Source organism: Osmia bicornis, chromosome 7 (assembly GCF_907164935.1).
Source record: "Osmia bicornis bicornis chromosome 7, iOsmBic2.1, whole genome shotgun sequence".
NCBI classification, from domain to species: Eukaryota; Metazoa; Arthropoda; class Insecta; order Hymenoptera; family Megachilidae; genus Osmia; species Osmia bicornis.
Genome location: NC_060222.1, coordinates 693,191 through 720,677, shown reverse-complemented (window position 1 = coordinate 720,677; position 27,487 = coordinate 693,191). Strand labels below are relative to the sequence as shown.

Here is a 27,487-nt window from a genome sequence, read left to right as displayed (position 1 = left end):
CATTTTAACTTGTCGAACCTAGTTTGTTCGTTACGTCTGACGCGTTAAAATACTCGACGGAATAGCTGTTGCTCGATATACCTTTAAAAACACTTTAGCTTGGACTAATTCGTGGTAATGCAAAAGTGTTTACGGAAGTGAAATCTAAGGAAAGTGTTAAATTGTTTAAGCAATTTTAATTTTTTCCTCGGTATGTCAGAGGGCGAGGCTACAGCGTCGCAGAAGAAACAGCAGCCATTTCAGCAACAGCCCCAACTCGGAGTAGGCTCAATGGCGAACATGGCATGGCAATATCCCTCGCCAAACAATATTCACAGCATGTTTCCTTCGTATTCAGGGTAATTTTCTATCGATGTCGATAATATTAGCTCCGAATTATTATTCAGCAAATCCAATGAATCATAATGTTACGAACAAAAGATTCATGAATCATTACGAATGATTCTATGATTTTGATCAATTCGGAGCTAATTATAGCGTTTGAATTTGAATAGATGCAAACGTTTTCCTAACGTAAAAATTCGAATAAGATATATATATACACATGCCTTGAAAAAGAACTTCATGTTGACCTAATTTTAGATTAATACACGTATTATAAATATCTTTAAATAAAATCTAGGCACACCTATATGACATAAAATATTTGAACATTAACTAATCTAATATTATTCTTTTTATAGGCAATTATATGGAGCAGGATATCAAGGTGTACCCCATCAAGGACAAACATTTAGTTATTATCATGCAATGATGCCTGGGTATGGCCAACCTTTCAATCAACAGCAGATGCAACAGCAGCAGCAGCAGCACCAACAGCAACAACAACAGCAGCAGCAGCAGCAGCAACAACAACAGCAGAGCAATAATCAAGGGAAGCAGCTACATCAGCAGCCACCAGTCCCTGGAACTCCAATGTCTTTGGATGATGATGCAGATCTTCCACCTTTGCCTCCTGGTCCTCCACCATCTGTGCAGACATCTCAACAACATACCAATCAAGTCCAACCATCGATACAGACTCATCCAGGGTATATGTATAACTCATTTCCATACGGTACCTGGAATGGAATGCACAGTGATATGTCCCGTAAGTTTCATCCTGGTACAAGTAATTTAAATAAATTTTTCCCAGGTACTAGCCTAATATTTTGTTGTTACTTTTTTTTTGTTTCAGAATACAATAACCAGATCCGTTTCAATGTACAAAATAAAAAGAATGGCTTAACATTTTCTCCATCCGGCAATAGTGGAGCTGCAAAGAAAAAACGTAAGAGGAATAAAAATTTAGCGGCTCAATTCAACAATAGCTTTCAGGCAAATAGTCCGACGACAAATTTTGTACCCGGTTCGAATTTGAAGACCGAATTACCACCCTTACCCCCCGCCCAACGTGAAGTAGCGGCTCCTCCTCCACCAGCTGAAGAATCCCCTACCCCTACTACACCTGCTATTACAACTGCTAACACAACTCCTAGTGCTGGTACTCCAGCGGTAGGTACTCCCTCTGTTGTGACAACTCCTAGCCCGGTTGGAGAATGGCCGGACAGTTTGAAGAATTACGTAAACCGATGTTACGAGAAATGCAAAACGGCCGTCGACAAGGATCAAGTTGAAATTATATTAAAAGGAAAGATTACTCGCGCTGCGAACGATGGCTCGCTTTGGGTGAAGGATTGGGACCAAGAACCTTTGCCTAGTATTCACAGTGAACGTATGACCATGACGATAAAGCCTCAAAAGCCAACGTTAAAATTGAATAATTTAGCGAATCCGCTATTGAATACACAGGGAGGCTTGCGCAAGTCAGGTCTCTCTACTTCTCTCGGGGCTCGGCATGGCGCGCGTCTCTCTGTGAATCACAAACGGTCGAGGTCGAGGTCGAGGACTAGATCAAGATCAAGATCAAGATCGAAGTCGAGATCGAGGTCGAGGTCGAGATCCAAGTCGAGGTCACGTTCGAATACACGTAGTCCACCATCACGAAAATACAGGCGTAGTACGTCCTCTTCGTCCAACGTTAGTGATCGGGAACACGATTATAAATCTATAAAAACGAAAAAATCCGCTAAAAACAAACAGAGTCACGGCAGCAAGAAAGCAAAGAAGACTAAACAGATGAAATCACATTTCTATTCAGAATTTGGTTTAGCTACAGGCAACGCGGAGGAATTAGGATCCAAGGAGAAATTACAACAACGCGCTGCAAGATTTAACGATAGTATTTCTAGGACTGTCAGCAACGGTGTTAAAGATGATCCTTCCACGGATTTTGATTTTACCGGACTTCACATCGTAGGAATATGCAAGGACATTGAAAAACCTTACTTACGATTAACATCTGTAAGATTTCATTTCCATATTCTATTTATAAATAATTAAATCAATTTGTTATTAATATATTTGTATATACTTACAGGCTCCAGCTCCCTCCGCTGTTCGACCGGTAAGTGTACTCCAAAATTCTTTGGCACATGTCAAGAAGCGATGGGTGGCTGAACAAGACTATAGATATGCTTGTGATCAACTTAAATCCATTCGTCAAGATCTTACCGTCCAAGGTATACGAGATGCATTTACAGTCCACGTGTATGAAACACACGCCCGTGTAGCTTTAGAAAAAGGAGATCATGAAGAATTCAACCAGTGTCAAACACAGTTAAGGATGCTGTACCAAGATGTCGGAGGAGAGAATCGGTGTGAATTCATCGCGTACCGGATATTGTATTACATCTTCACTAAGAATACTCAAGGTATGCGTCCAGTTCGTTATATTTACCAATTAACGTTCCAAGTACGATCCGTAACCTAGCCGCAGGACCGCGAAGACTGCTACAGATCTAAAAAAAAACATGCAAGCAAATTAATATTTTTGTTACAGATCTAACAACCATTTTAGCGGCTTTGTCGGAAGAAGACAAGCGTGACGAGTGCATAAAACATGCACTTAAAGTACGTTCGGCTTGGTGGCTGGGTAATTTCCATGCTTTTTTCAAATTATACACTTCTGCTCCGAGGATGGCAGCCTTCCTGATGGATTGGTTTGTTGCCAGAGAACGCAAGAATGCCTTGAAGTGCATGATCAAGTCGTACGTACTAGATTCTTTAGTAATCATTATTCATTTATACTTGCTCAAATATCTTTAACTTATATACTTGAAGTACAAATAACATTAACAATAAACAGTATTTTCTTTCGCAGATTACACGATATAACTTCGAAATTAAATATACAATATTCGATAATTCTTTCTAGTGTAATACATGTTAAGAGTTAGTATACTTCAATTCAAAATTTAAGTATATTTCTATCCAGTATATGGAAATATATTTAAATATCCCTAATGTATATATATATATATAATAACAAATTCTCCTAGAAATGGAGCATTACTTTTCAGGGACGTACATTGTTACGTGGAAGAAGGTGGACGATTGTAAATAATTTTTTTTTTTTTAACGATTATAATCATGTATAGATTTCTGTTACAGGATTTTGTAGCTGGAAATAACTAGTTTTATAGTTAACTAATTATTTTTAGTAGAATTATTTTTTTATACACATGTATTTGTTACATAATTTGTCTAATGATACATTTCTTCTGCTGTTTAGCTACCGGCAAAATTTGGCGGTTGATTTCGTCGTAGCAGAATTGGCCTTTGAATCTTTGGACAAGTTTTATGAATTTGTCAATGAGTTTGGGTTGGTTTATGCTGATCCAGAACAACATCTTATCGACTGCAAGACAAGCAGTGGTTCTGTAGGTGCTTGGTAAAGCAACAGCGCTCTTCTCTCGTGGAAGATGTCGTTAAAAAACAAACCAAATGCACTTATCGTGCACACTTGTGTAGGCACATATTTTTGTGCTGAATTTATATATGCATGTGTTTTCCCGATATATGCGTATGTCCCTGTACATACATATGCATATGCATGTGCATATATCATGCTATACATTGACCTGTTACGATACACAATTCTTCTTACTGTCCCCTGATATCATTGTTCTTCGTTGATCGACGATTAATCCAGTCGAACAACAGTTTGTAAATGAGAACTCTCCCCGCGACAATTTGTATATATACATATATGTCTCGATCTCAGCCCACCGTTCATAATCACAAAACGAAGATTCTTCTATGAGGCTGAAAAAAATTGTACAAAACAATAGGATGATTGTTTTAATCGTCCATTACTACCTCAATAAAAACACACACTCGGTATGAAGCCGAGGAGAGCTTGTGGTAAATCACGCGAAAAAAAAATGAAAGGGAACGGAAAAGGAAAGGATACACGATTTCGTTTGGTCGGATCTTCGAATTCTCTTCGATCACAAACCAATTCTCTCTCTTCGTTAACCTTACATGTTTTTGCCGTCTTTTTAAACAAATATCCTCAAAGGATCAGAAATTTTTTAACTATTCGCCAGTGCTTTCGCCCTGCAAGGATGCTACTTTCATTGCCACTTCAAACGGGGTGGAGAAGCTTCAAAAATTTCCTACAGCGGACCTACAACTTCATCCACGCCCAACAGAAAATCCGGTGATTCTAATTCCACCAAACGCGACAAATTGGGATTGATTCGAAAATAGAAGAGCATAAATATCGAACGTTAAATTAATGTCAAGGGTTTTCTCATAAGGTTAAAGGATAATTGCGGACATAAGAAGGGATGTTGACACGTTGGATACTCCGTGAAGAATGATACGAAAGGAATCTAGGGAAGTCGACGAGTGTTTATACCTTGGAGTGTTGAATACACAACAAAGAGGTCATCTACTCCGGCGATGTCAAACGTAACATGTTCAAGCATCAAGAAGCACGAACTTTTAAACCAGGACACATGTATTGGTAGCAAATGCCATTCGCGTGTGATTAGTGATTCTTTTTATCTTTTTAAGTGTTTACCGCGGGACAATCAATTTTTTTCTCTTCGTACATAGTTTGTTTATCGATTCTCGAGTGTTGGGGATTTTGTCTTGAGTTGAGACGAAGTAGTAGTGGAAAGAAGAAAAGACATTTCATTGTATGATCGTATTCGGACGTGTTGTGCATAATAAATTATTTAATTTTCGGATATTATGTATATTGTGTTAAAACCTAATGAGTCTTGCAAAGCATTTAAATCATCATTTTGTTACTGATATAAACTCAACAAAATTTGATAGCATGTTTTGCGTTTTAAACTATATATTAATTAGTATATGAAAAATATTTAATGTCGTTATTAGTAAACATTAATGTATCTGCTTATATTCAATTGTTCCTGTATTATTTTCGTTATAGGTGAACAGTATATTGGTGATTGAATGTGTATGTATAAATTAACTTTGCCAATCGACAAAATTACGGATCTATGGGTGCTTTAGATTGCATTCGTTTTCTTTCTTTCTTTCTTTCTTTTAATGTTATGTTAAAAATAACACTACATCAAAATTTTAATTAGAAAGAAATATTTTTATCACGAAAAATTCGCAATGCATCTAGTAAAATTTTATATTTAACTCTCTTCTGCATAATACAATTACTTGTTACTATGTAACTTGTTTGTTATAATAAAAATTATTTGAACTGTATGAATTGTATGCAGCAGAGGATTAAAAAACTGCTAATGCCCGATATGAATCATACAAATGTTGAAATAATTGTTTCGTTAAAAGAAATGATTAGATACTTTAATTATTATTATTAATACTTGAGTAACAATTTTCCTTGAAATATACGCATGATTCACACATGTTCAGATCGTGATTTTTTAAGAGATCCTTTTTTAAATCGCTTGGTTCATCTTTTGCGTACAGGTTGCGAACAACATTGTGCGATATTATATCAGAATTTTTTAAAATATTTTTTCCAAGACCATTCACATATACGTGTGTAAATGAATAATGACTACGTCATGAAATGCACATAATAATCATTTCACGCATTTTTATAAAACTATAAAATTCATTTTAAAGAAATTCAATAAATAAATAATAAAATTAAATATCATTATTAACAAAAATTGAGATTCGAAAATTTAATAATGCAATTTCCTGTTTTATTCATTGCTTCGAACATCAAATATTGCGAAGTAAACACACATTTACTAAAACTTTGTCAAATTTTCGCGTGTATTAGGAAAACGTTCGTGTAAAAGACTTCAAAGATTAATTCTTACAGCGCCGTGTTACGATATTCAAAGTGCGTAATGATTTTATGTATTACGGCATTTCTAATTAATTAAATTGTGTTATAAAAACTATATATGTTACTGACATCTTTCAAAGTATACAAGATAATGGTTTTTTTTTAATCTGAAAAACAGATCTATCGAGATATTGAACAAAATGCAATGATTTAAAAGTAAAAGATGTTCTAAACTTTCAATTTAGACCCATCAACATTAGAGTTGAGATCTACGTAAAATTTATACTGAAAAAAAAAGTATGAAAATGAAACTTATAAGATTTAGATGATCAACATATATAATTCTCAAAACATATATCGTTAGCTGGCATGAGACAGTTAATACTTACATATTACTCAAATAAAAAATGTTAATAGTGAAACGTAGCTCCATAAAAAGAATCTGAGTGACTGATAATGTTGTTTTGTACGGCAATTTATACGGACAGGGACACGAAACTGTTATACTGAGTGATGTTGCGTTTCAGAATATCTGCGCAAGGACCTAAAACTCTCTCAAATCTTGCTCTATCAAGCTTTACGCATTTTAATGGACCTCGCGCCACTACAGTCGCTGCTCTCGGCCTGTCCAATAACAATGCAATTTCACCTATAACCAGAGGAGAATATCAATTAATTTCAAATTAGTCATTACATTCCAACAACACAAACAGCTTACCAAAATAATCAGACGGCCCTAAGCGGCCAACCTCCGTAGGTTCCTCGCCCTCTGAGCGTTGTTGAAGAACCACAGCTGTGCCTTCAACGATAATGTAAAAATCTTCACCTGGTTCACCCTGTCGGACTATTGTTTCACCGTCATCAAATGCTACTGGTTCTAAAGCATCCGCTACTGTGAGCCGTTCCCACTTATCTAAAGACTCTAAAAATAAAGCAACAAATTTTCTGGTAAGATATTCGAATAGTATATATACTTTTGGCTGGTATTCGCAGAACATGAATCATGGTTACCTAAAATCGAAACTCTGGACAGGAATTCCTCGTACATCTTCCGTTTTCTTATAGTAGAACCCATAAGAATTCTACGATAAGAGTCTCTGTCGATACCCCATAATTTCACATCGGTTTTCGCTCGAACAGTAGCGGCACGTGGAGTGCCATAGATCAATGCCAATTCACCAAAACTTCCACCCTCACCGATTGTTGTGACCAATTCTCCGTTTACAAAGATTTCAACTTCCCCTTGGTCGATTACATAAAAGTTGTCACCTTCGTCACCTTTTTATGTTACAAAATTTTCAATTACATCAAATCTTGCTAGACATTTCTCCTACGAAAACGAATCTTATATTGAATATAATATTAATAATAACCTTGACGAATAATTGCTTCTCCAGGTAGAAACGTGACCGGGAACATAGCATCGAATATGTCGGAACGTTCGTTTTCATCAAGATGAGCGAAAAGAACATTTTTGGCGATCGCTTTGCTCAAAGCAGCCATTGTTTTGTAGTCCTTAGGTACGACTTTCTTAACGTAACTGGTCGCATCTTCCTCAGAAACCGGTTCTGCAGATATGCCTCCTCTGCGTCGAGGAACCTGAGGACCCTGTTGCCCGGCAGGTATGTCCTCTGTATCCTCTGGACTGGTTGCAATTTGTTGCTTCGCATCGTGAGCCTGCTCCTGAAATAAAAAAGGATTTAATCAGTGCTTCGTAGCATCAACACTCGTCACTTTAGAGATCAGTTGATTACTATTCTTTCAGAATATATCTGCTTCCGCGTCTTTTAGGCGTAGAATAAAATCAATAACGACTTTATTACTTATGAATCGTCAAAAGAAGGAAAATCAGATTTTTATACTCTATCTCATTCTTGTCCCCAAAGCACTCGAGGGGATCGGATAGTATTACTCAATTCCTGAAACGTATTTATTTCTTTCGCAAATTGTCACAAACCCAATTATCCTTGATTTGAGTCTGCGTCATTTTGTAAGGAGAATAAGTATTAGAACACCATCCGCGTATTTTTTTTTTTTTCACTTTACTTGCCTGCTGCACCATGTCGGAAGTTGATGTTCTCCAAGTTGTATTTTTGAAACACTAACTCTAATCGTACAGGTAAATTGATGTCTTTTTTTTCTCAGTTCGATTTAGATAAAAACGCACGGTACAAATTGAAGTTGAGCCGCGTAAGCAAAACAAGACGGTATAAAGTCAATTTTGCTTAGACATGCGCAACACAACTCCGTCCTTCCCTTAATGAATTCACGAGGGCTCTTCTAATTTTTCTAAATATACGTACAAAGTAAAAGACGCGCGTGTACGGAGCAGGTCATGCAAAGCATTAGCAATTGCTGAGAATTTTACAATGTATTTTTTAATTAAAAAAAAGAAAATTGAAAGATGATAAAAATTAAACGCGCGCGTTAAGCGTCACCCCATGTCTTTCAAAAGTTTGGTGGTGCTTACTGTAAAATTATATAAGCCTTTAGGTAAAATATTATACGGCCTAACAACGATGAGCATCAACGTGAGGTAAGCAAATAATGCCATAGGTCACTTGGCGTTTTCACGGTTAACTGCACCACCGTAAATATGTTGTACGACATAATACATAAACATCAGAAGGATCGTTGACGTAAGGTGATTCTGTACACCTACTTTCTTCTGAACAATTTACTCATTTCGTGATGTGTTAAAAAAGTAATTTTTTTTACAAGTTTTGGTTAGCCTAACAAGAATGATATATGTACGCGAAAACATAATACGATCGAGCTGTTATCGTATGGAATTGATACCATTAGTGGCACAATTGTTTCAACTATGTTATTGACTACAGATGTTCCGTTATTATACATGCTTCTAATATGCTAAATTAATAGTACTAAAACAATAGTACTAAATTAAATTAAAAGAGAAACAAAGTCAAGATTATTCGGTCAGTGATCCTAACACGTGGTGTATTATATTGCAATGAAAATTTCACAGATATAGATCTTTAACAAAGGTAGTTTGAAAATCTTACGGGAAATTTTTATTGCCATACGGTATTAATTATTTATCATCTAAGCAAAGCAATTCAAATGTGACAGTGTTAAATATCAAAGCATTAAGTATAGATTATTTTTGCCTATTATAAAAAAAAGCTATGCAAGTTTACGAAACGCCCATCTAAGATTGCACGAGTGAATTTTGCGTAAAATCCGAATTCCACGATCGTACCTCGCTCATTATTTTGTCGATTTTCGGCACGGGACAAACGCGGTTTTTCCACCGATTACACCTAATATGAATCCTTCTCGTGACACTCGTCTCTTGCGCACACGCGAATTTGAAAAAGTGTTTCTTGAAGGACGTACGAAATTAATGTACGAAGCGCGAGACACGATCGTTCTTGATTGCGACGTTCACCGCGCCACTTTGGAATTTTCTAAGGTCTCACCAAATTCGATTAATGCGACACGATCTTTCCCTGGTTGGTAGCTCGCGAGCTATGCGGCTGGAAACTAAACACACCAGTAGAAAATCTTTCGTCGATGTATAGTCAGATCAACAGATAACTCGTTGGCAGACGAAAAGTTGATACAGAACAACATGCTTCCGGCGTTGCCCGTTTAAAACATATTGTCGCAGCGCGCTTCGCACATTTTCGAGGACTACACGAACACGTTAAACGCGACTTTCGTTCGCCGTTGGCTAAGGTTGCTCCTCGTTATATTTTGAGCAGTTTCTATATTTAGAGCAGCCCCTGTATCGCGCATACTAACTCTTCTTTTCTATATGTTACAGTAAAAGTGTTAAATTTTGGTCAAACTACAGACCTACTAGTAAATGTATGAATTTATGTAAGATTTTAGCAAAAGTATCAAGTAAGAATGTATCTGCTATTCTTGCTAAATGCAACAAAATAGATAAGATGTTACACTAATTCGGAACACTACGTTTGGATTCCTTCCCGCTCGATTCGTCCAGAAATGAAAAATGTTATCGATCATTCTGGACGATATACTTTCACGTGATATATAGACAGTTGGAAAGGGGAACAGCTGAAAAGAATGTCCCTGTTTGCGAAGATACAAATCTTGTCAAGGACAATGCCGTATGTATAGTTTCAAGGAAAAATAAGTAATTTGATATTTTCTTATTATGGCTGCAAACACTGGACAAAAATTTTTGTTTTATACTAAATATATAATTTCATACATTTGAAGAATATATACAATAAACTAATAACATTTAGCAAACATTAAAAAGGTGTAAAAGTGTTAAATAAATGTATTTCATTTTCAATTTCATTTCAAGCTGAACACGACACGTAAAATGTTCAATAAGCTATTCATTCGCATTAAAAATACTTTGCACTTTTGAATACAATGTTTAATTTGCTACAATATTAAAAAAATAAATAAAATCTTCAACCTGCGTCGTAAGTAAAACATGTAAATATGTTGTGAGCATAATTTGTCGTGCACGTATAATGCAAATTATTATACATGAAGGTATTATTTAATCTCATTAATCAGGTAACTAATAATGATTGATTACAAACTAGTGTCAGTAAATAAGTAATCGTTTGACAGTCCCCTTATGCATGCATTTATTTATTATTTATGTGATATTTTATCACTATTGATCGTTTTATCATAAATATCTACCTATATAATAATACAACAAGTAATAAACAGCTAAACTACTATCACGATTCACTGTCAATCATTAAATAAATGAAAGAACGTAAATGTGAGGTTATTTTTGTGAAACGTGATTCGATACGCACCCGTTCCAGTTTCTGAAAGTATTCTCTCAAAAAAGATATAGGATTTTCAGGACGCCCCACGCACAGCTGCACTATACAGTCTTTTAAAACTTGTTGAATATTGTGTCTTTGTACGTATTCCTCGCACTCTCTTAAACTTTGCTCTTCCTCAAGATTCGCCGCCATATTGATATACAAATTGACACTTTATAGCAAATACCTTTTCTGCGATTCTGCCCTCGATTCGAATATTAGAAATATTCTTTTCTATTGGCAAATTGCTGTTTTTAACACAAGCAATATCACTATGTCTTTCTTGATATCTAATATTCATTGTTTATTACACTATAGGTATATTGCTGGTAGCCGTATTTTTTCGGACTGTACATATGCATATATGCATATGTATGTATACGTATAATTCAATAAAGTACGACACTACTACACATGAATATTCCCACATCAAAATAAAATATTTTTTCTTGTTTTATAAAATAATCCTTTGTGAATAACAATTGAAAAAATAATAAAATTGATGAAAGAAATTTTTTATTACAGAAAATTAAAATTCTTTAAAATTTAAATTGATATAAAAAGTATATGTAAGTATACATGGGGGTAGTAGGGATTTAAAAATCATTTTACATTTACTTGTTTAACTTCTAACAATAATATATTTTAAAACATATTGTCAATGGGAGGATAGACATTATAACACATAAACTATATTTTAAAATATAAGATAAGAATGTTTTTTGCATTTCTTATTTTTAGCAGTCATTAATTCTGTAATCCCACATCAATCTAACATCATTAGGGAAACAAATTTTCTCTGGCATTTAATGAAAATTAAGGAGAAATGGGATTTCAGAATAACAGTTTGTTTTAAACTTAAATCTTAATACATATTTAGAAAATGTATAGCCATGCTTTCCTATTTACATTAAAATTTGCATATTACACAAAATAACATATGTACGCAAATTTCAATACATTGCAGAATTAGTTAAAATGTTATACAATTTTATAAAATTTTAACAAAATACTTAATGATAATGAATCGTTTAAAAATGTATGACAATATGAATTTTGTCTATGATCTCAATTTTGTTTTATCATGCACATTTAATAATGTATGTATTTGTTTTAAAGTATATATTTGATTCTAATTTTTATAAATTATAAGATTTCTAGTAGATTTCTTCAACAATTGCATTTTCAGATCTTCGAAATAATAATTAATGTGAAATAAATTTGTCTAATATCATGTTTAACTGTTGCAGTTTGGTATCCTGTTCTCTTATTTACCTATATAATGTAATTGTGCAGATTTCATTATAATCTAAATTTAACTATAGAATGCATGCGATGTACATATACAATAAATAACAGCAATGCCATTATAGAAGACTGTAACATGTTTTCCATTTAATAACTATAATATATAGTTACAATTTCTTTCTGGATGCATTCACTTGTATTGGAATTATTTTTATGTCTTTAAATATTACATTTTTATTAATTACAAGTCTAACAAGTGGTTGCCTATCAACTGTACTTTCCTGCATTTGTATTTCTGACTATTTTGGCTCTTGCTAATTACATTGAACTTGATAAAAATTCACCGCAATGCTTCTGTAATTAAATTCAGTAATAAGTTTTACTTAATTTCTAATTGTATTATCGTTCAATATTATATGTAAGTGGTCATTTTCTAAATGAAAAATTAAACACACAGAATGCTATAAAATACTGAAACATAAGATGATTCTTTCGCTAAAGTGCCTTTAAATAATAAACTATTATGCTATACAAAATTTCGACCATGGTAACATGATAGTTCAAGTTCCAAGAGTAAACTAGGTAAAATTAATTACATTATGTATTAAAACAAATTTTGTTTATAGTTCCTATTGTATTATATATAATGTATTTGTATAGGCACTTTCTACGAGTAACTGGAAACCCTTAAAATTTATAACGAAAATTAAATTTCGTTCAAAATTGCTGAACAAAATATGTTGAAGTATGTAATTTTAAGCACATACAATTGTATTACTTTCTGAAATGGTTGTGATAAAATTCTTGTTATATCTTAATAATAAGAATTGTGTATCATGATTAATACAAAGTGCAATTTGTAATTTAGACAGCATTTTTCCTGTTCTTATACTTATTGCTTTAAATAGAATTGCAAATCGATAGATTAATTACACAGGGTGTGATGTCACAGAACTTACTCGACTTAGTAACACTGAAACTTTCAATAATATTAGAATATAATGAGAAAAAAAAAGAAATCTCGTTGAAAATGCACTGCTAGATTTTATTGAAACGAATTAACAATTCAATGTTTTATTAAACTCGTTCAATAACAAGCTTCAGATAATTTATACTTGCCCCTGTAATCTATCCCTCGTATATTAGTAAAGAAATTTTTTATTGGACAGCCACCATGGTCTACTGTAACTACTTATTGCTATTACATTATTACACCATGATTTTGTTTTATTAAATTAATACTGTTTTTAAATTGATATCATGCTAATAATCTCATAATCACATATCTCTGTTTTTAACATAAGATGAAATTTTCTAGTTAAATGTATATTTATTGATATTAAATGCATAGAATTTGCTGGTCTAAAGAACTATACAATTTCGATGCTTCTTTTTTTTTAACTTATTAATTACACCTTGTTCATGGTTTTTAAGGCACCAGATATACGTGAAAGATAACTTAACACGTTAATGTGTGACACACTGTTCAAAGAAGACCGTCTTATCGTTGGAACTTAAAAATCATGAACGAGCGCATTGAAACGTTTTTAAATTTCTTACTAAACGTTCTTTACACTAAATAAACATATGCTTTCTTTTATTACAAAACAATATGCTTTCAAAACTAAAATAATATTTATATTACATGTTTGATAAAAAATATCGCAGTAAAATTGTAAATTTTGTCAAAAATTTCAGTTCATTAAAATATAAAAAAAAATAAATAGCAGTGCTTAATTAATAACAAGGTACACAATGGTATATACAAATAAAATAATTTTTAGTAACTAATATTGCTAAGTTCCATAAAAATAAAGCTGAAAGCATTAATATAATTTTTCAAAAACAATAAAGACTTCCCGGAAATTGACTAGTATTTGACATGTCTTTGTTCTAATTAATTAATTATCGTAATCTGTACGTTTATATAAGTATATGAATATTGAACAATGATTCATATCCTGATTTATTTGGCAATAATACTTACTTCGAGATTACGGTGTTGTTGATGTTAAAAATGTTGGATCAACGGCAGCAACTTTTGCGGTTAAAAATGCGTGCATACAGAATAATAAATTTTGCAATTGAGAACATTCCAATTCCTATAAGAAAAAAAAAATCAAATTATTTTTTCCTTTTGATTATTCTTTATAAATAACTAATACCTTTGTTTCTATAGCAATACTATCAGATTCTTGAAAATGCAATTTTAATCTGCTCTTTCCATCGTCGCTAGACCCTCTCAATTGAGAAAATTTATAACGCCATATAGTTTCTCCAATATCTTCGTAAGAAAGTGTAAAACCTTGAGTCCACTCTAACGTCAATCCTGCGCTTCTTCCGTTAAAAGTGACCGGAAATGTTTTACTCTATAAAGAAAACATGTATAATAATGACAATCTAAACTTGAATGTTTATTATATACAATATAAAACTGTTACTAACTTTTAAATGTGTAACAGCTGAACATACTGCAGTATGCCATGCTGCTTCCACTCTTAAAAGTTCTTGTCTAGTTTCAACGCTCAGATATCGCGGAGGTTTACCAGGACTTTGTGCTAAGAAGCAATGTTGTCTTTCGTCTACATTTTCAGATTCTCGCATTACGCGAAACATCGTTTGATATACTTTAAAAGTTAATGCACATCGTGACCAATCTCCTATATTGCACTAAAAATAGATCATAAATAACATTTCAATTGAATCAATTAAATATGCACAAGGTTGTATACTTACAGGAGGTGTTTCAAATAATAATAAATCGGGTCCTTTCAAAGCTAAAAATCTTGGTCTATAACTTTGCCATGGTTGATTACTATTGCTTACTGCTTCATTCACCCAGCCCATGTATTCGATACGTTCTCCAACTCCGAAGTTGCGATTATATAATTTCATCTGATAGTAATTATAAACATACCTTACATTTGTTACGTTTATCTATAAAATTAATAAATTTAAAACACCGGGTACTTTACCTGTAGGTGGGTTAAGCCAGTAATATTATCAGTTATATACTTCAACCATTGACTTAAAATGGCACTATCATCACAGTGTATTACACCCGTGCGTGCACCATTTAATCCTCGTACTTCAAACGCGTTTCTTCTTAATTTATCTGTTCCAAAGATATACCTTGTCACATAAGCCATCATTAATGGAACTGAAGAAAATAGAATATTAGTTTTTAAATTCTTTTAAAAGCAATAAAAAATTATTTTAAGATCAATGCAACCTGTTATAACATCCACCCATTTTTTACACTGCATTGAAGAGACAGATGCATTAGAATTCTGTCTACTATGACCACATCTAGGACTACCAGCTTGTCTGTTAAGTGATAACCATTCATCTTCTGAACCACCATTTGCTACATTATCTAATTTTTCTTCTTTTTCTAGTAGCAATAATAAACAAATGTTATATAGGATTAACATAAATAAATGAATAAATACATAAAATTATAAATTACCATTTTTTTGGAGAAATGGCTTTGCTGCTCTATAGTGTTTCACTGTTAAAACAACTATGTCACCAGCATTTCTCAAAATGTTCACTGCATCATCATGATTACATGCAGTAATATATTCTCCATTCACTAAAAAGAAATCATATTTTTATAAAGAGAAAAAAAAATGACTTATCTGAAAGAAGCATTATACCTTTAATAATTGCATCTCCTACAAACAATTGCCCACACTGATCAGCTGCTTGACCTTTGTATATTCTAGATATGAGAACAGGAAGTTTATGTTCAGCTCCTCCTTTTATACTTAATCCTAATCCTCCAACTTTTTGTCTGAAAATTTGAACCATTCTTTCCTTAGCATCCAAAGGTGGTTTATTATGATTTGCTGCCTGCTGAAAATCAGTATTATCTTAAGATAATTTATAAAATTATTTCACCAATATTATTAAGAATATAACGGTATTAAACTTTACCTCTAAATCTTCCCTTTGAAGCTTCAGAACTTCCATAGATAGATGTAAACGCATTGGCACAGGTTTACTCTTTCCATCACTAACACTTACCATTCCAGTTCTCACCTTTTTAAAAAATTATAAATTAAAAAGTGTGTAAGTGAAATAAATAAAACTATTTTATTAAAACAACATATATACTACAATTATAATTACAGATCATATGTAATTTTTTTTATTTTTAGTAACTTATCTTTCTCCATTTACTTCGTTATTTTTAAGTTCTCTCGAAATGTTGAATGCTTAAAAAATAATCTTTAAAAGTGCAAATATATAATAAATGTACCACAACGTGTATCTTTCTGTTTGTAATATTTTATTTTTCAAAACTTACAATTAATTAATCAAAATATTACGTAGAATGAAACATTTAACTCACCTTCAACTTCTGATCAATCTTCTCCTCGATCGGAGTACTCATTTTTGTAGCGTTAATTCTCATTATTCAATATGATTATACAGCTTGTACGTATAATTTCCCGTATTGCTGAGCGCAAATTGTCGGGGTTAATAAAACCTTGTTAATCATTGATATTACAAATGGTATGTTAATCTTTTTACGGATTGTTTGACGTGACACGGGCCAATACTTGAACAGCAAAAAACCAAAATCATATCCCCCTTGGTTTGTTGTAGAAAAAATTCACAAACTTATTTGAGAATGTAATTTATCGAGCACGATATTTTAGGATAAGACACCTTCATCAAATATTCCAATTTTTCAAGCTGAACATCGTGACGTCTCTAAAGGTTCAGACGAAGCAAAAAGTCCGTAAACCGGGACGCAGAAAAATTGGAGTGGGCTAAAAGTAGCTAAAAGCCCGCGGCCGAGGCGCATCGATTTACACAACACGGCGCGCACGATACCTACTACTTCATTTCTACCAGACTGCGGGAAATACAAAAACTGACTACATTTTCATCATGAGAATTATTTATTTATTGCTACTACATTTTACAATGTTAAATAACATCAGCTTTTGATTCAGGAACAAGTTGACCATCAAGAGTTTGGGAAAACTCTCAACAGCAAGGTAGGGAATGATTCTTTGTGTGGTATGTTATAAAATGTTTCCAATGAATTTTGCAGCAACTCTTTTTATTAGTACTGTAATGTATAATTGAGCTAAATATGTATTATATATGTATATATATATATATTATGTAACATGTATATATAGTATATATAATACATAAATTTATATTAAATACAATTATTGAATATTAGTTTTATTCTGAGATGTACATATATCTCATGATAAATACAGAATCATTTCATTTTTTTTCATTAACAACAAATAAAAAAATAATTTTTCATAATTTTCTTTAGAATATTGTCAGTTAATTTCATCACTGATTACTTATTTAAATTAACAAACTAATACTAAATCACTACACAAAGTTTATTTTTTTATCTTGAAAAATGACTAAATTTCAGAAGTTTTATGTGTGAATTTTTTGTTTACATATTATATACAGTTAAAAAAATTAATTACACTTTTTTCTATATTATTATCAACTATTTATAAAATGAAAATTTGCTAACTTCTGTGCAGTCCTTACAATTTATTGCAAGTAAAATGTGCGATTAATAGCTTCAATTAAAAAATATAGTTTATTTTACAAGAATTAGAATTTCTTTCTAAATTTTGTGTAAATAAATATATAAATAAATATTTCTAAAATGAAGCTCTATGAGAACATGATTTTTTTTAGGAAATCATATGATGCATTTATAATTCCCCAACTAATAAGTGATCTCATGCAATTCAAATGCACACCTTTATAAAATGACATTATACTTTTGTTTCTAGCAATGTATATTTCGCGAGTAACAGTTATAAATTTCTCAAAGTTACCACCTATTTTTGACTGCATATGTATTTTTATTACATTCATAGGATAAAATACAGTACTTGTAAAACCACCTATTAAAGCACCATTAATAAAACTTGTTAACAATGATTCTTGTTTACCTACAAATACTTTTGACTGTTCTTTCATAATAAAGAACGTAAGATTAGAACAACTATTTCTATATATAATTGGAACTAGACCACGATAACATTCTGATATACCGTAATTTTTTAATAAATATTTAAATGCATGAGAAGTATTTTTAAATTTAGTATGATACCGCCAATCTTGTAGCAATGTTTGTACTCTTTCAAGTGGCATAAGTATAGCCTCAGCAGTACCAGCAAGATGGGCTGCTATTATTCTAGTTAATATATCATTATTTGTTAATGTGGATAAACGTTCTTTACATCCTTCATATGTACTAAACATTATACTAACTGAAAGAGTTTTCTGACAGAGAGGTGGTAAAATTCCACGATATAACAATCGTATTCCTTCTCTGGATATTTGTTGGAACGCAGTATTAACTGGCACATCTTCCAAAATCTGTATAATTGGAATATAAATTTATACTAAGCATGTCTATTTGTATATTTCATGTAATAATCTTTATTACATACCTGTCTAAATATAATTTTATTAATAGGGAAGGTAATAGACACATTGATAAGTGCAGCTCCCCAACCACAAATAAATTCTTTAAAATCATTATTGTTAAGAGTTAATAACGATCTTAATGAGACCTTCTGTGATTCAATATTACTCATATTAATATTTCATGTAATAATTTGTTCAAACTGTTATTCAGAAAAATCAATCATATTTATCTTTCTATCTTCTTCATATCATTTAATTTAAATAAATTGTTTTACCTGTAATAATTGAAATATATTATAAAATACATTTATTAATTATACATTATTACAAATGTTTAATAATTAAGAAATAAATGAAATTTCATATGTAAGTTTTCTTTATATTTTATCAATGATAACATTATGTAATTTTTTATGCATGTTTTATAGACATTTTAAAGGGAAGAGGAATTTTATAAGCGTACAACTCACATTTTATGCAATTCATGGTTTAACCCATATTCTAATATTATATATGTATCACAAATTTGACACAAAATATGTTTAACAAATCAAACATTCATCCCACATTTCTTTATCGAGTACCACAAGTAGTACTGATTCTTTGGATTCCGTTGTGTCATCAGAATTTTAAAGTACATTTTTCAAAACGACCAATTACAATCTTTTTTATCAACCAATACAAATTCGCAAAACATCAGAATATAGAATCGGGCACTTATAAATTTTTTCTTTATTTTGTAAATTCTCAATCATTTAAACAATATCAGTATTGTAAATCCAAAATTCTAAACGCATCTTTATTACAAATATATGTACAAAGTTATGAAACTTTTCATGACAAAGAGAACGTAACGAATCATAAATAAGAATCCGTTCGTATATTTTCGTCTGAAACATCAGAATTTTAACTACACAAAACCTTTATACATAATTAAATGTACTTAATTAAAAGGATATATAATATGAAACTGTTTTTGCTATAGGTTGTTCTGTTTGTATATATATACGTATACGTATGTTGTTTACACATATGCGTGTATTATGCATCATGCGTATACATATATAGATATATGTATATGATTCATGTGTATAAAAGACTGAGCTTCTTACGACCATTTATAAATTAGTTAAATTTTTCGCAAGGGTAGTATCACGTAAGTGACGAAGTATAGTAGAGTTAAAACCTTGTCCTACTTTTGTTGATATATAAAATAGATCTGTACGTTTTACTTTTTAGTATTTTTAATTGATATACTATTTCAGCTTACCATCGTTACAAGCGCTATACTTAGAATTCGTAAATCAACATCTACTTAAAAATGCTACGAGTTACAAATATTCCAATGCTAAGACCTACAAATTTGGTAAAAGTCATTGACTTAAATATCAGGTAAGTTTCTTTCAATTATAATTTACTGTAACGATAATAACGTTCAACCTGTTGCTGAAGTTTTGGAGCATCTGTCGAAAAAAGTAGGCAACATACTTTTTACTTACATTTACATATACATATACAAATATTTAAACTACTTTTTTTTACAAAAACGTATTGTTTTTGAAATCAGTTAAATAAATGTTATTCAATTGTTCCAAACGGATTCATAAATTGGTATTTTAGGTATGTATTGTATATCAGCTAATTGGACTTTGGACTAATGACATGTATAAATAAACAGACCTTATTTTTTTGAGTAATTTTTTTCTATTTACAAAAACCTAAATAACAAGTTTACTTGTTTTGAAGGTACATGAAATATATGATTAAAAAAACATTGTGAAATTTATAATTTATGTAACTTTGATTTTTATTGAACCCGAAAATTTGTAAATATTTATAAATAAATTAATTTCATGTGTATGTTATTTGTAAACACTTTTGTAATTTAATAAAGGCAACTACAACAATATATAAAAAAGATTGTTATTTATTAAATATTTAAACAATTTATTCTGTATGTTTTTTTAGATGTTTAGCAACACAAGCAGTTGTAAAAAATGCAAGAGTGGAAAAACCAAAGAAAAGTACTGTGGCCAAAGAATCCCAGTCCTTTGTCATGAATATTTTTCGTGGTCAATTACAAACCAGCCAAGTATTTCCATTCCCAGAAAGTTTAACTGAGGAACAAACTGATACATTGAAAATGTTGGTTGATCCTATAGAAAAATTCTTTGAGGTAACAAAATTATAAAAAATATATGGAAATTTTTTAAAAATATTTTTTATCACTATTTTTTTTTTTTTAATCAAAAGGAAGTAAATGATCCAATGAAAAATGATGATACTGCATCAATAGATGAAAAAACCTTGGCAGCAATGTGGGAACTTGGAGTGTTTGGACTTCAAGTTCCACAACATTATGGTGGATTAGGATTAAATAATACTCAGTACAGCAGGTGTGTTGAAATCTGTGGATATCATGATTTAGGTGTTGCTATCGCTTTGGGTGCACATCAAAGTATAGGATTTAAGGTATATTTTTTGTAGTATATACAATACTTTTTTAAAACTATATATTTAATCATTCAACTTATGTAGGGTATACTTTTATTTGGCACACCAGAACAAAAGGACAAATATTTGCCAAGAGTTTGTAGTGGAGAATATGCAGCATTTTGTCTTACAGAACCAAGTTGTGGTTCGGATGCAGGTTCTATTCGTTCCAGAGCAGTTAAATCACCAGATGGATCACATTATATTTTAAATGGTAGCAAAATCTGGATATCAAATGGTGGTATAGCAGAGATAATGACTGTGTTTGCACAAGTCCCTACAAAAGATCCAGAAACAGGTGAAATTAAAGATAAAATCACTGCGTTTATTGTTGAAAGATCATTTGGTGGTGTAACTAATGGGCTACCAGAAAAGAAAATGGGTATTAAATGCAGTAATACGGCGGAAATATATTTTGAAGATGTTAAAATACCAGCAGAGAATGTCTTAAGTGCTGAAGGACAAGGTTTTAAGGTATTGCTTATTTTAAATGTTAAAAGATTTTCAGAATCTAAGGCAATTCACATTTCGTACCATTTCAGGTTGCAATGAGTATCTTAAATAACGGCCGATTTGGGATGGCAGCCGCTCTTTCCGGTACTATGCGCTATTGCATTAAAAAAGCAGTTGATCATGCGACACAACGCGTACAATTTGGACGTACAATAGATAATTACGGAAGTATCCAAGAAAAATTGGGTCGTATGGCAATGTTGCATTATGTAACCGAAACACTTGCATATACAATTTCTGGTAATATGGATAATGGAAGTCAAGATTATCACTTAGAAGCTGCAATTTCTAAAGTAAAATTCATTTAAAAATGTAAAACTTAATAGGATTTTTGCGAGTTATATAAAGTACATAATAATTTTTTTAGTGTTTTGCGTCAGAATCTGCATGGTGGGTTTGTGACGAAGCTATTCAAGTATTAGGAGGAATGGGATTCATGAAAGAAGCTGGCCTCGAACGAGTTATGCGAGATGTTCGTATCTTTAGAATTTTTGAAGGAACTAACGATATTCTTCGTCTTTTCGTTGCTCTTACTGGAATTCAGTATGCAGGAAGTCATTTAAAAGAATTACAGAATGCATTTAAAAACCCTACTGCTAATTTAGGATTGATTTTTGGGGAAGCAACCAAAAGAGCAACGCGAGCCATTGGATTGGCATCAGTACCTAATTTGACAAATTTAGTCCATCCGAGTTTGGAAGAAAGTGCAACATTATGTGCCAAGGTTTATATCAGTTTTTAATGTTAACACCTCACAATTATCATTAACCGGTGAAATCGTGTTTTAGAGCATTGAAGTTTTTGGACCATGCATCGAATCCGCTCTTATCAAGCATGGACGAAAGATTGTAGATGAGCAATTTATTCTTAATAGAATATCTCAAGCAGCATTTGATACATACACTATGGCTGCAGTATTAAGTCGAGCAAGTAGGTCTGCAAATAAAAATATTCCAAGTGCGGAACACGAGCTGCTCATGGCCAAAACTTGGTGTGCTGAAGTAAGGATATGTTTGTATTAATATCTAACGTTATTCTTATTTAAATCATAAAGCTACTGAATGTAATGGATATTATGAATTACATTATAGGCAGCCAGTCGTATAGACCAAAACTTAAAGTCAGTTTCATCCGGCAAACAATTAGAAATATTTAGTAATTTAAGTAAAATTTCAAGGAACATGTGTGATGCTGGAGGATACGTTCAACTGAACCCATTAGGTTTTTAATTATACATAAAATTGTTGTAATATGTGCAAGGAATATCATTGAAAGATTTCTAATATAAATTAAACTGAGAATTACGAAATATAATGGTCACTTTAAATGACAAATAATATAGTACTTTTTAGAATACTTGAATAAATAACATAACACTAGAGGTATTAAGTTCATAATTATATTGAATATTTTTGATATTTTTACACAAAATAGATATTGTAAATAAATTGTTATAAAAAATATTATACACATAAAGATAGATGCTATTTATTTTTCATTAATTCTCACAAAATAGTGAATTGAATTCTTAAGAAATAGATTAGTATACATTATATTTGTGTAATTTTTATGTAGTAAACTAAATTAAGTAGAAGTGTATTTACTCTTTTTGATTATATGTATATCAAACAATATTCGATAACATTACTCCCACTTTCTCTCCCGTTGAAGATAACTTTTATATTAAATATCAGAAAAACGAAGTATCAGACGTATTTTAAATTATAATTAATATTAATTATTAATTACTTTCTTCTAATTTTAAGTGCACAGTTTAACAATATCACAACATTACACAAGGGTAAGAATATACTTTCTGATCATTTTACATCTTTTTATAACATGGAAGCACACATAATAATTGCATAACTATTTTATGATGTAAAGTTTATAGCATCCATATAAGACATTAATAACGTTAAGTATAGCATAAAATACATGCAGAAACATAGAATTATATATTTTTATACTATAAAAAGTATCACTTAAGTTTGAGATTCAAATTATTATTTTCTTTTTCAACTTATAACCCAAATTTACCACTAACATTCGATTCTTGATTATACAAAAATTAGCAATAAAATTAAATACGATATTTATTATTGGAAATCAGAATGTTAAATTTTGTATAAATAACTAATATAATTTTATAAATATGTTAGATTTTTTAATTATACATTGGCAGTGTTTTGCTCCAATTTTTGGTAATCAAGAATATAATAATTTGGTTCCCAAACTTTAAGCTATGTAAAGTATTTAACATGTTTAATAAATATCATTACAAGTAAATGAGATAAAATGATGTGAAACTATTATAATGAGGTATGTTTTTATTATTGAATATTTAAAACATGAAATTGGAAAAATCTACCATTACTGATAGATATATGTAACTGTTATCTTTACTCTTTTCAGAAAAATAGAATTGGATTATTGAACTATTTTTTATGTTTGTTACTCCAGGTATGCAATCTTATTTTCAGAAATATGAGCCCTAATAATATGACCTCACAATTTTTTTAAATATTTGTATACTTTTTCTATATAATGTATCTTATAATCTAATAAGCCTTTAGGAGAAAATTAACATAATAAAAGTGAAGAATAGCTGTATAACTGTAACATAAATTTTATAATACTTTTTTTTAATTTGCATATGTTATAACCCTGATGCTCCTTGATTAGTACATAAATCTTTAAATACTCAAACTGTTAGAATGAAATGAATTTAAATATTGTTTCGTGAATCGACTGATAATTTATTTCCTGAGAATTTTTTTACTAACGTTTTATAACTCATATACTTACTTATGCTGATGATGGGGAAAATACAATTTGCTGTATATAAGATTCTTTTCTAACACAAAAGACAATGTTATATCCTAATATTAGTATAAGTTATAAGTGTACACCAACAGCAGCAGCATTTTAAATGATATACTTAAATATTGATTTTCGAAATGTATACTGCTCTATTTTTCGTATTTAAATAAAGTCACATTTTCGTTGCATATTATTATTTTCTAATTTATAATACTAATTTGAATTATAATCACACAGTAAGAAGTATATGAATATACTTAAAGTATACGCAAAAATACAATTATTCAGCAAATACTGTCTTTATAGTATAAAGTAGTACGTTGTATAAGAAAATAGTGGATTTAGAAATGTTTAAATCAACTAACGGAAGAATGAAAAACGTTTAAAATATATTTTTTATGGAATTGTTTGGAATTCAATAAATGAGTTTATCCTGTTGAACTTTATTTTATATTTAGCAGTTCAAAGACATGAAAGAATTTCAAACTTTCATCAATGTTATTTTTTCATTACAAATATCATGAAATTTATAGCACACAAATATAATCATAATGAAAACAAAACTTAATACAATGAAATTAAATATCTGTGTACTAAATCATTGTTTTTATGTATTGTTTAAGCAATGATATACAAATTGTATATTAAAAAAAAAAAATAATAAAAAAAATTCAGGAAGGGGTGGGCATCCTTTGAAGGGGTGGTAGGTGGGATGATTTTGAACAACTTTTTTCTTTACCAAAATGCTCGTTAAGGCTTAGTTTGTGAATTAATAATTAAAAACGCCGCCCAATCAAAGCGCACTCAGTGCGCAGGCGCAGCCGCGCAAGTGTAGGCTACGAACCGACGCAGCGGTTAGTTTACTCGCGACCGCGGTAGAGTTCGGTTCTCGTAGGTAATACTCCCGTGCTCTGTGTGTGCTCTGATTGGTCGGTGTTTTTCATTAATAATTCAAAAACTAAGCCTTAACAAGCATTTTGATAAAGGAAAAATTTGTTAAGAATCATCTCAGCTGTCATACCGTCGAAGGATGTCTATTATATTTTCAGTTAAGTTAGAATTTACTATTTTTCAAAATAACATTAATTTTACTGAATATATAAGTATTCTAAACAAACCTATTAATTTAATTCAGACGAAAATTCAAGTTTAAAATTTATTCATTTCATTAATAAACAATGATTTTGTATTATTAGTTTCCACATATGTACTTACAAGCTTATAGACTTTTAATGATACAGTATTACTACCTGGAGTAACTTACAGGAGTTAGGAAAGCTAACCCTGTGCTATAGACATATTTTTAAATGTTTGTCCATTCCAAGCAACTGAGATACAATAATGTTGCAATAACTGAATCAAAAGCTCTCGTTCATCCAACATTTCTATATGTTCAATTCGATTACGCTCAGTTTGAGGCAGTGAATCATAGACCTCTACCATTGTCCATGCATTAGAACCTTCCCAATTGTTTATTGTAAAGCTAAAATATAAGTAGAAATTAGTTTCTTGGAATATTTTTCAATAATTTTAAGATAATGTATGAGTAAAAAGATAGATAAATATATGTACCGTCTTTGTTGAGTTTCCAAAGATTCACAATCTTCTACACCTGCCAGTAAACATCCACGAGTACGTAAATTAGATAACATAACTTGACCAAATTTATCCTTCATGTTTACTTGTTCATAATTAACAAAAATACTGTTTGGAAATTTTCCAGCAAGCCATTTTAACAACGCAGAAGCTGCACTAGTGTCTACATACACTAAGACGCATTCTGTAAGGAACATGGTTGGTAAGTTAAAATTAACTTCTGCCTGTGATAATTTATTGATAAGTTCAGATATGTGCCGCAGATCTATTCCCACCAAGTGATAATTGGCAGCATGTAGATCTGTTGTTGAAAATCTAATTTCTCCATCTGTAAAAAAAAAGCAATAGCAACTAACTGTATTTCATCAATACATACATTGCATAAATATATTATTATTACATAGATTTAATACTCTACCTTCTGTATTCAACATATCTATCAATTGTTTGTGCTTTTTGATGTGATAGCATTTTCTAGCAGTGATATTGGGAAAATCAAGTTCTATAAAATTTGCTGGACTTTTTCCTGCTTCTTTGAGTCTCCAATAAAGTGTATCAAATCCAGCACCCAAATTTATAATTTGTCCTTTTTCACCAGATAGCTATATTTGTTATAAATTAATTAAGACCCATAATAAAGTTTCATGCAATTTCATTAGTACATAAATTATAATATAGGGATACAAAGTTACATCTATTTTATTTCATTTATGTTTCATTGAATTATTATTATCCATGTGAGGAAGAACAAAACAATTCTTAATTTGTATTTTTAGAAGTTTAATAATTACAAATATTTAAAAAAAATTCTATGTTGACTCTATCCAGAAATCCCAACATTTGTGTGAGATTAACTTATTATATTACTGTTCCATGATAAAAGGAGAACTTCGGAAATTAGGACAGGGCCTCGGCCAGGTCAAGGTTTCCGGCACTGCACGTCCTTTGCTACTTAAATCAGCTGTATCCCGGATTGTTTCTATCATGTTCTAGGTTATGCCAATTTCGAAGTTGCAATTATAAAATTCATGAAAATGAACTAACACGTACCTTGAGAAATTTGTCAACAAACACTTCGATTCCCTTTACTCTCGCATAATAACCACGATTGATTTCAGGCGCTTTTCGTCCAGTTTGTTTTACGAAAAAGTTGATAAATGGATCAGACCAGTAACCAAGTTGAACCGCGTACCTTTTGCACTCACTTGCATCATCGTTGGTGGCCTGTATGGCCTCATCATCAGCCATATCTTTAATCATTACACTAATTTCCGCTCACTTCAGTTATGATAAATCATTATTTTACGTTTTTTTTTCTTTAATTTAAAAAGCCGATACTTGTCACTCACAGAAATCTGTACAAGCGACCATACTCCTTCGGACTGTGTAAGGACTGCTATAGACTATAGACTCGTTTCGACTTGCAGCGCAAGCTTGCGCCTTCTGTGCGGGATAT

General features: G+C 31.3%; 6 protein-coding genes across 13 annotated transcripts; 2 read left to right on the top strand and 4 right to left on the bottom strand.

The window, feature by feature from the left end:
* LOC114874061 (leukocyte receptor cluster member 8 homolog) lies at positions 1-5,078 on the top strand. Of its 2 annotated transcripts, XM_029182981.2 has the most exons (7): positions 3-114; positions 200-338; positions 684-1,090; positions 1,178-2,343; positions 2,420-2,753; positions 2,882-3,089; positions 3,614-5,078. In XM_029182981.2, the coding sequence occupies exons 2-7, from the start codon at positions 271-273 to the stop codon at positions 3,774-3,776; spliced, it is 2,346 nt and encodes a 781-aa protein (XP_029038814.1). In that variant the 5' UTR covers positions 3-114; positions 200-270; the 3' UTR covers positions 3,777-5,078. The 2 variants fall into 2 exon arrangements, with proteins under 2 accessions (XP_029038812.1, XP_029038814.1); XM_029182979.2 differs by having other exon boundaries at positions 1-338.
* On the bottom strand, positions 2,823-11,295 carry LOC114874062 (cAMP-dependent protein kinase type I regulatory subunit). Of its 6 annotated transcripts, none has more exons than XR_006829548.1 (6): positions 10,912-11,295; positions 7,507-7,816; positions 7,145-7,411; positions 6,852-7,055; positions 6,523-6,782; positions 2,823-2,840 (listed from the first exon to the last, which is right to left on the bottom strand). XR_006829548.1 is itself a non-coding variant. In XM_029182984.2 (6 exons), exons 2-6 carry the CDS (start codon positions 8,193-8,195, stop codon positions 6,610-6,612), a joined length of 966 nt encoding a protein of 321 aa, XP_029038817.1. In that variant the 5' UTR covers positions 8,196-8,422; positions 9,357-9,570; the 3' UTR covers positions 5,665-6,609. The 6 variants fall into 6 exon arrangements, 3 of the variants coding, with proteins under 3 accessions (XP_029038817.1, XP_029038815.1, XP_029038818.1); XR_003789042.2 differs by lacking the exon at positions 2,823-2,840 and adding an exon at positions 4,058-4,146; XR_003789041.2 differs by lacking the exon at positions 2,823-2,840 and adding an exon at positions 5,665-6,418.
* Positions 11,296-13,195: 1,900 nt separating this feature from the next.
* On the bottom strand, positions 13,196-17,178 carry LOC114874037 (gamma-1-syntrophin). The gene is made up of 10 exons (XM_029182937.2): positions 16,529-17,178; positions 16,111-16,215; positions 15,831-16,029; positions 15,641-15,766; positions 15,404-15,565; positions 15,147-15,331; positions 14,908-15,066; positions 14,617-14,841; positions 14,337-14,540; positions 13,196-14,273 (listed from the first exon to the last, which is right to left on the bottom strand). The coding sequence occupies exons 1-10, from the start codon at positions 16,589-16,591 to the stop codon at positions 14,166-14,168; spliced, it is 1,536 nt and encodes a 511-aa protein (XP_029038770.1). The 5' UTR covers positions 16,592-17,178; the 3' UTR covers positions 13,196-14,165.
* An 11-nt stretch (positions 17,179-17,189) lies between these two features.
* Positions 17,190-19,574, bottom strand: LOC114874040 (mitochondrial nicotinamide adenine dinucleotide transporter SLC25A51). Of its 2 annotated transcripts, XM_029182942.2 has the most exons (4): positions 19,077-19,574; positions 18,630-18,881; positions 18,448-18,555; positions 18,278-18,370 (listed from the first exon to the last, which is right to left on the bottom strand). In XM_029182942.2, the coding sequence occupies exons 2-4, from the start codon at positions 18,774-18,776 to the stop codon at positions 18,338-18,340; spliced, it is 288 nt and encodes a 95-aa protein (XP_029038775.1). In that variant the 5' UTR covers positions 18,777-18,881; positions 19,077-19,574; the 3' UTR covers positions 18,278-18,337. The 2 variants fall into 2 exon arrangements, with proteins under 2 accessions (XP_029038774.1, XP_029038775.1); XM_029182941.2 differs by having other exon boundaries at positions 17,190-18,555; positions 19,077-19,564.
* A 77-nt stretch (positions 19,575-19,651) lies between these two features.
* On the top strand, positions 19,652-23,925 carry LOC114874036 (very long-chain specific acyl-CoA dehydrogenase, mitochondrial). The gene is made up of 9 exons (XM_029182936.2): positions 19,652-19,762; positions 19,872-19,998; positions 20,575-20,782; positions 20,860-21,078; positions 21,145-21,573; positions 21,642-21,905; positions 21,980-22,336; positions 22,401-22,613; positions 22,704-23,925. The coding sequence occupies exons 2-9, from the start codon at positions 19,928-19,930 to the stop codon at positions 22,839-22,841; spliced, it is 1,899 nt and encodes a 632-aa protein (XP_029038769.1). The 5' UTR covers positions 19,652-19,762; positions 19,872-19,927; the 3' UTR covers positions 22,842-23,925.
* Positions 23,926-24,858: 933 nt separating this feature from the next.
* LOC114874038 (leucine carboxyl methyltransferase 1) lies at positions 24,859-27,480 on the bottom strand. The gene is made up of 4 exons (XM_029182940.2): positions 27,082-27,480; positions 26,450-26,633; positions 26,008-26,359; positions 24,859-25,918 (listed from the first exon to the last, which is right to left on the bottom strand). Exons 1-4 carry the CDS (start codon positions 27,289-27,291, stop codon positions 25,714-25,716), a joined length of 951 nt encoding a protein of 316 aa, XP_029038773.1. The 5' UTR covers positions 27,292-27,480; the 3' UTR covers positions 24,859-25,713.
* Between the last annotated feature and the right edge of the window lie 7 nt (positions 27,481-27,487).

Coding starts and splice junctions, on each gene's coding strand:
- LOC114874061 (XM_029182979.2), top strand. CDS start 193: ATGTCAGAGGGCGAGGCTACAGCGTCGCAGAAGAAACAGCAGCCATTT. Junction 339..683: donor ATGTTTCCTTCGTATTCAGG/GTAATTTTCTAT, acceptor TTCTTTTTATAG/GCAATTATATGGAGCAGGAT. Junction 2,754..2,881: donor CTTCACTAAGAATACTCAAG/GTATGCGTCCAG, acceptor TTTTTGTTACAG/ATCTAACAACCATTTTAGCG.
- LOC114874062 (XM_029182982.2), bottom strand. CDS start 11,076: ATGGCGGCGAATCTTGAGGAAGAGCAAAGTTTAAGAGAGTGCGAGGAA. Junction 7,817..10,911: donor ACTTTCAGAAACTGGAACGG/GTGCGTATCGAA, acceptor TTTTTATTTCAG/GAGCAGGCTCACGATGCGAA. Junction 7,412..7,506: donor AGAAGCAATTATTCGTCAAG/GTTATTATTAAT, acceptor TAACATAAAAAG/GTGACGAAGGTGACAACTTT.
- LOC114874038 (XM_029182940.2), bottom strand. CDS start 27,291: ATGATTAAAGATATGGCTGATGATGAGGCCATACAGGCCACCAACGAT. Junction 26,360..26,449: donor AGATATGTTGAATACAGAAG/GTAGAGTATTAA, acceptor TTTTTTTTACAG/ATGGAGAAATTAGATTTTCA. Junction 25,919..26,007: donor TTGGAAACTCAACAAAGACG/GTACATATATTT, acceptor CTTATATTTTAG/CTTTACAATAAACAATTGGG.
- LOC114874037 (XM_029182937.2), bottom strand. CDS start 16,591: ATGAGAATTAACGCTACAAAAATGAGTACTCCGATCGAGGAGAAGATT. Junction 16,030..16,110: donor TTCAAAGGGAAGATTTAGAG/GTAAAGTTTAAT, acceptor ACTGATTTTCAG/CAGGCAGCAAATCATAATAA. Junction 15,767..15,830: donor AGGAGATGCAATTATTAAAG/GTATAATGCTTC, acceptor ATTTCTTTTTAG/TGAATGGAGAATATATTACT.
- LOC114874040 (XM_029182941.2), bottom strand. CDS start 18,776: ATGAGTAATATTGAATCACAGAAGGTCTCATTAAGATCGTTATTAACT. Junction 18,556..18,629: donor ATAAAATTATATTTAGACAG/GTATGTAATAAA, acceptor CCAATTATACAG/ATTTTGGAAGATGTGCCAGT.
- LOC114874036 (XM_029182936.2), top strand. CDS start 19,928: ATGCTACGAGTTACAAATATTCCAATGCTAAGACCTACAAATTTGGTA. Junction 21,079..21,144: donor ATCAAAGTATAGGATTTAAG/GTATATTTTTTG, acceptor CAACTTATGTAG/GGTATACTTTTATTTGGCAC. Junction 21,906..21,979: donor TAGAAGCTGCAATTTCTAAA/GTAAAATTCATT, acceptor TAATTTTTTTAG/TGTTTTGCGTCAGAATCTGC.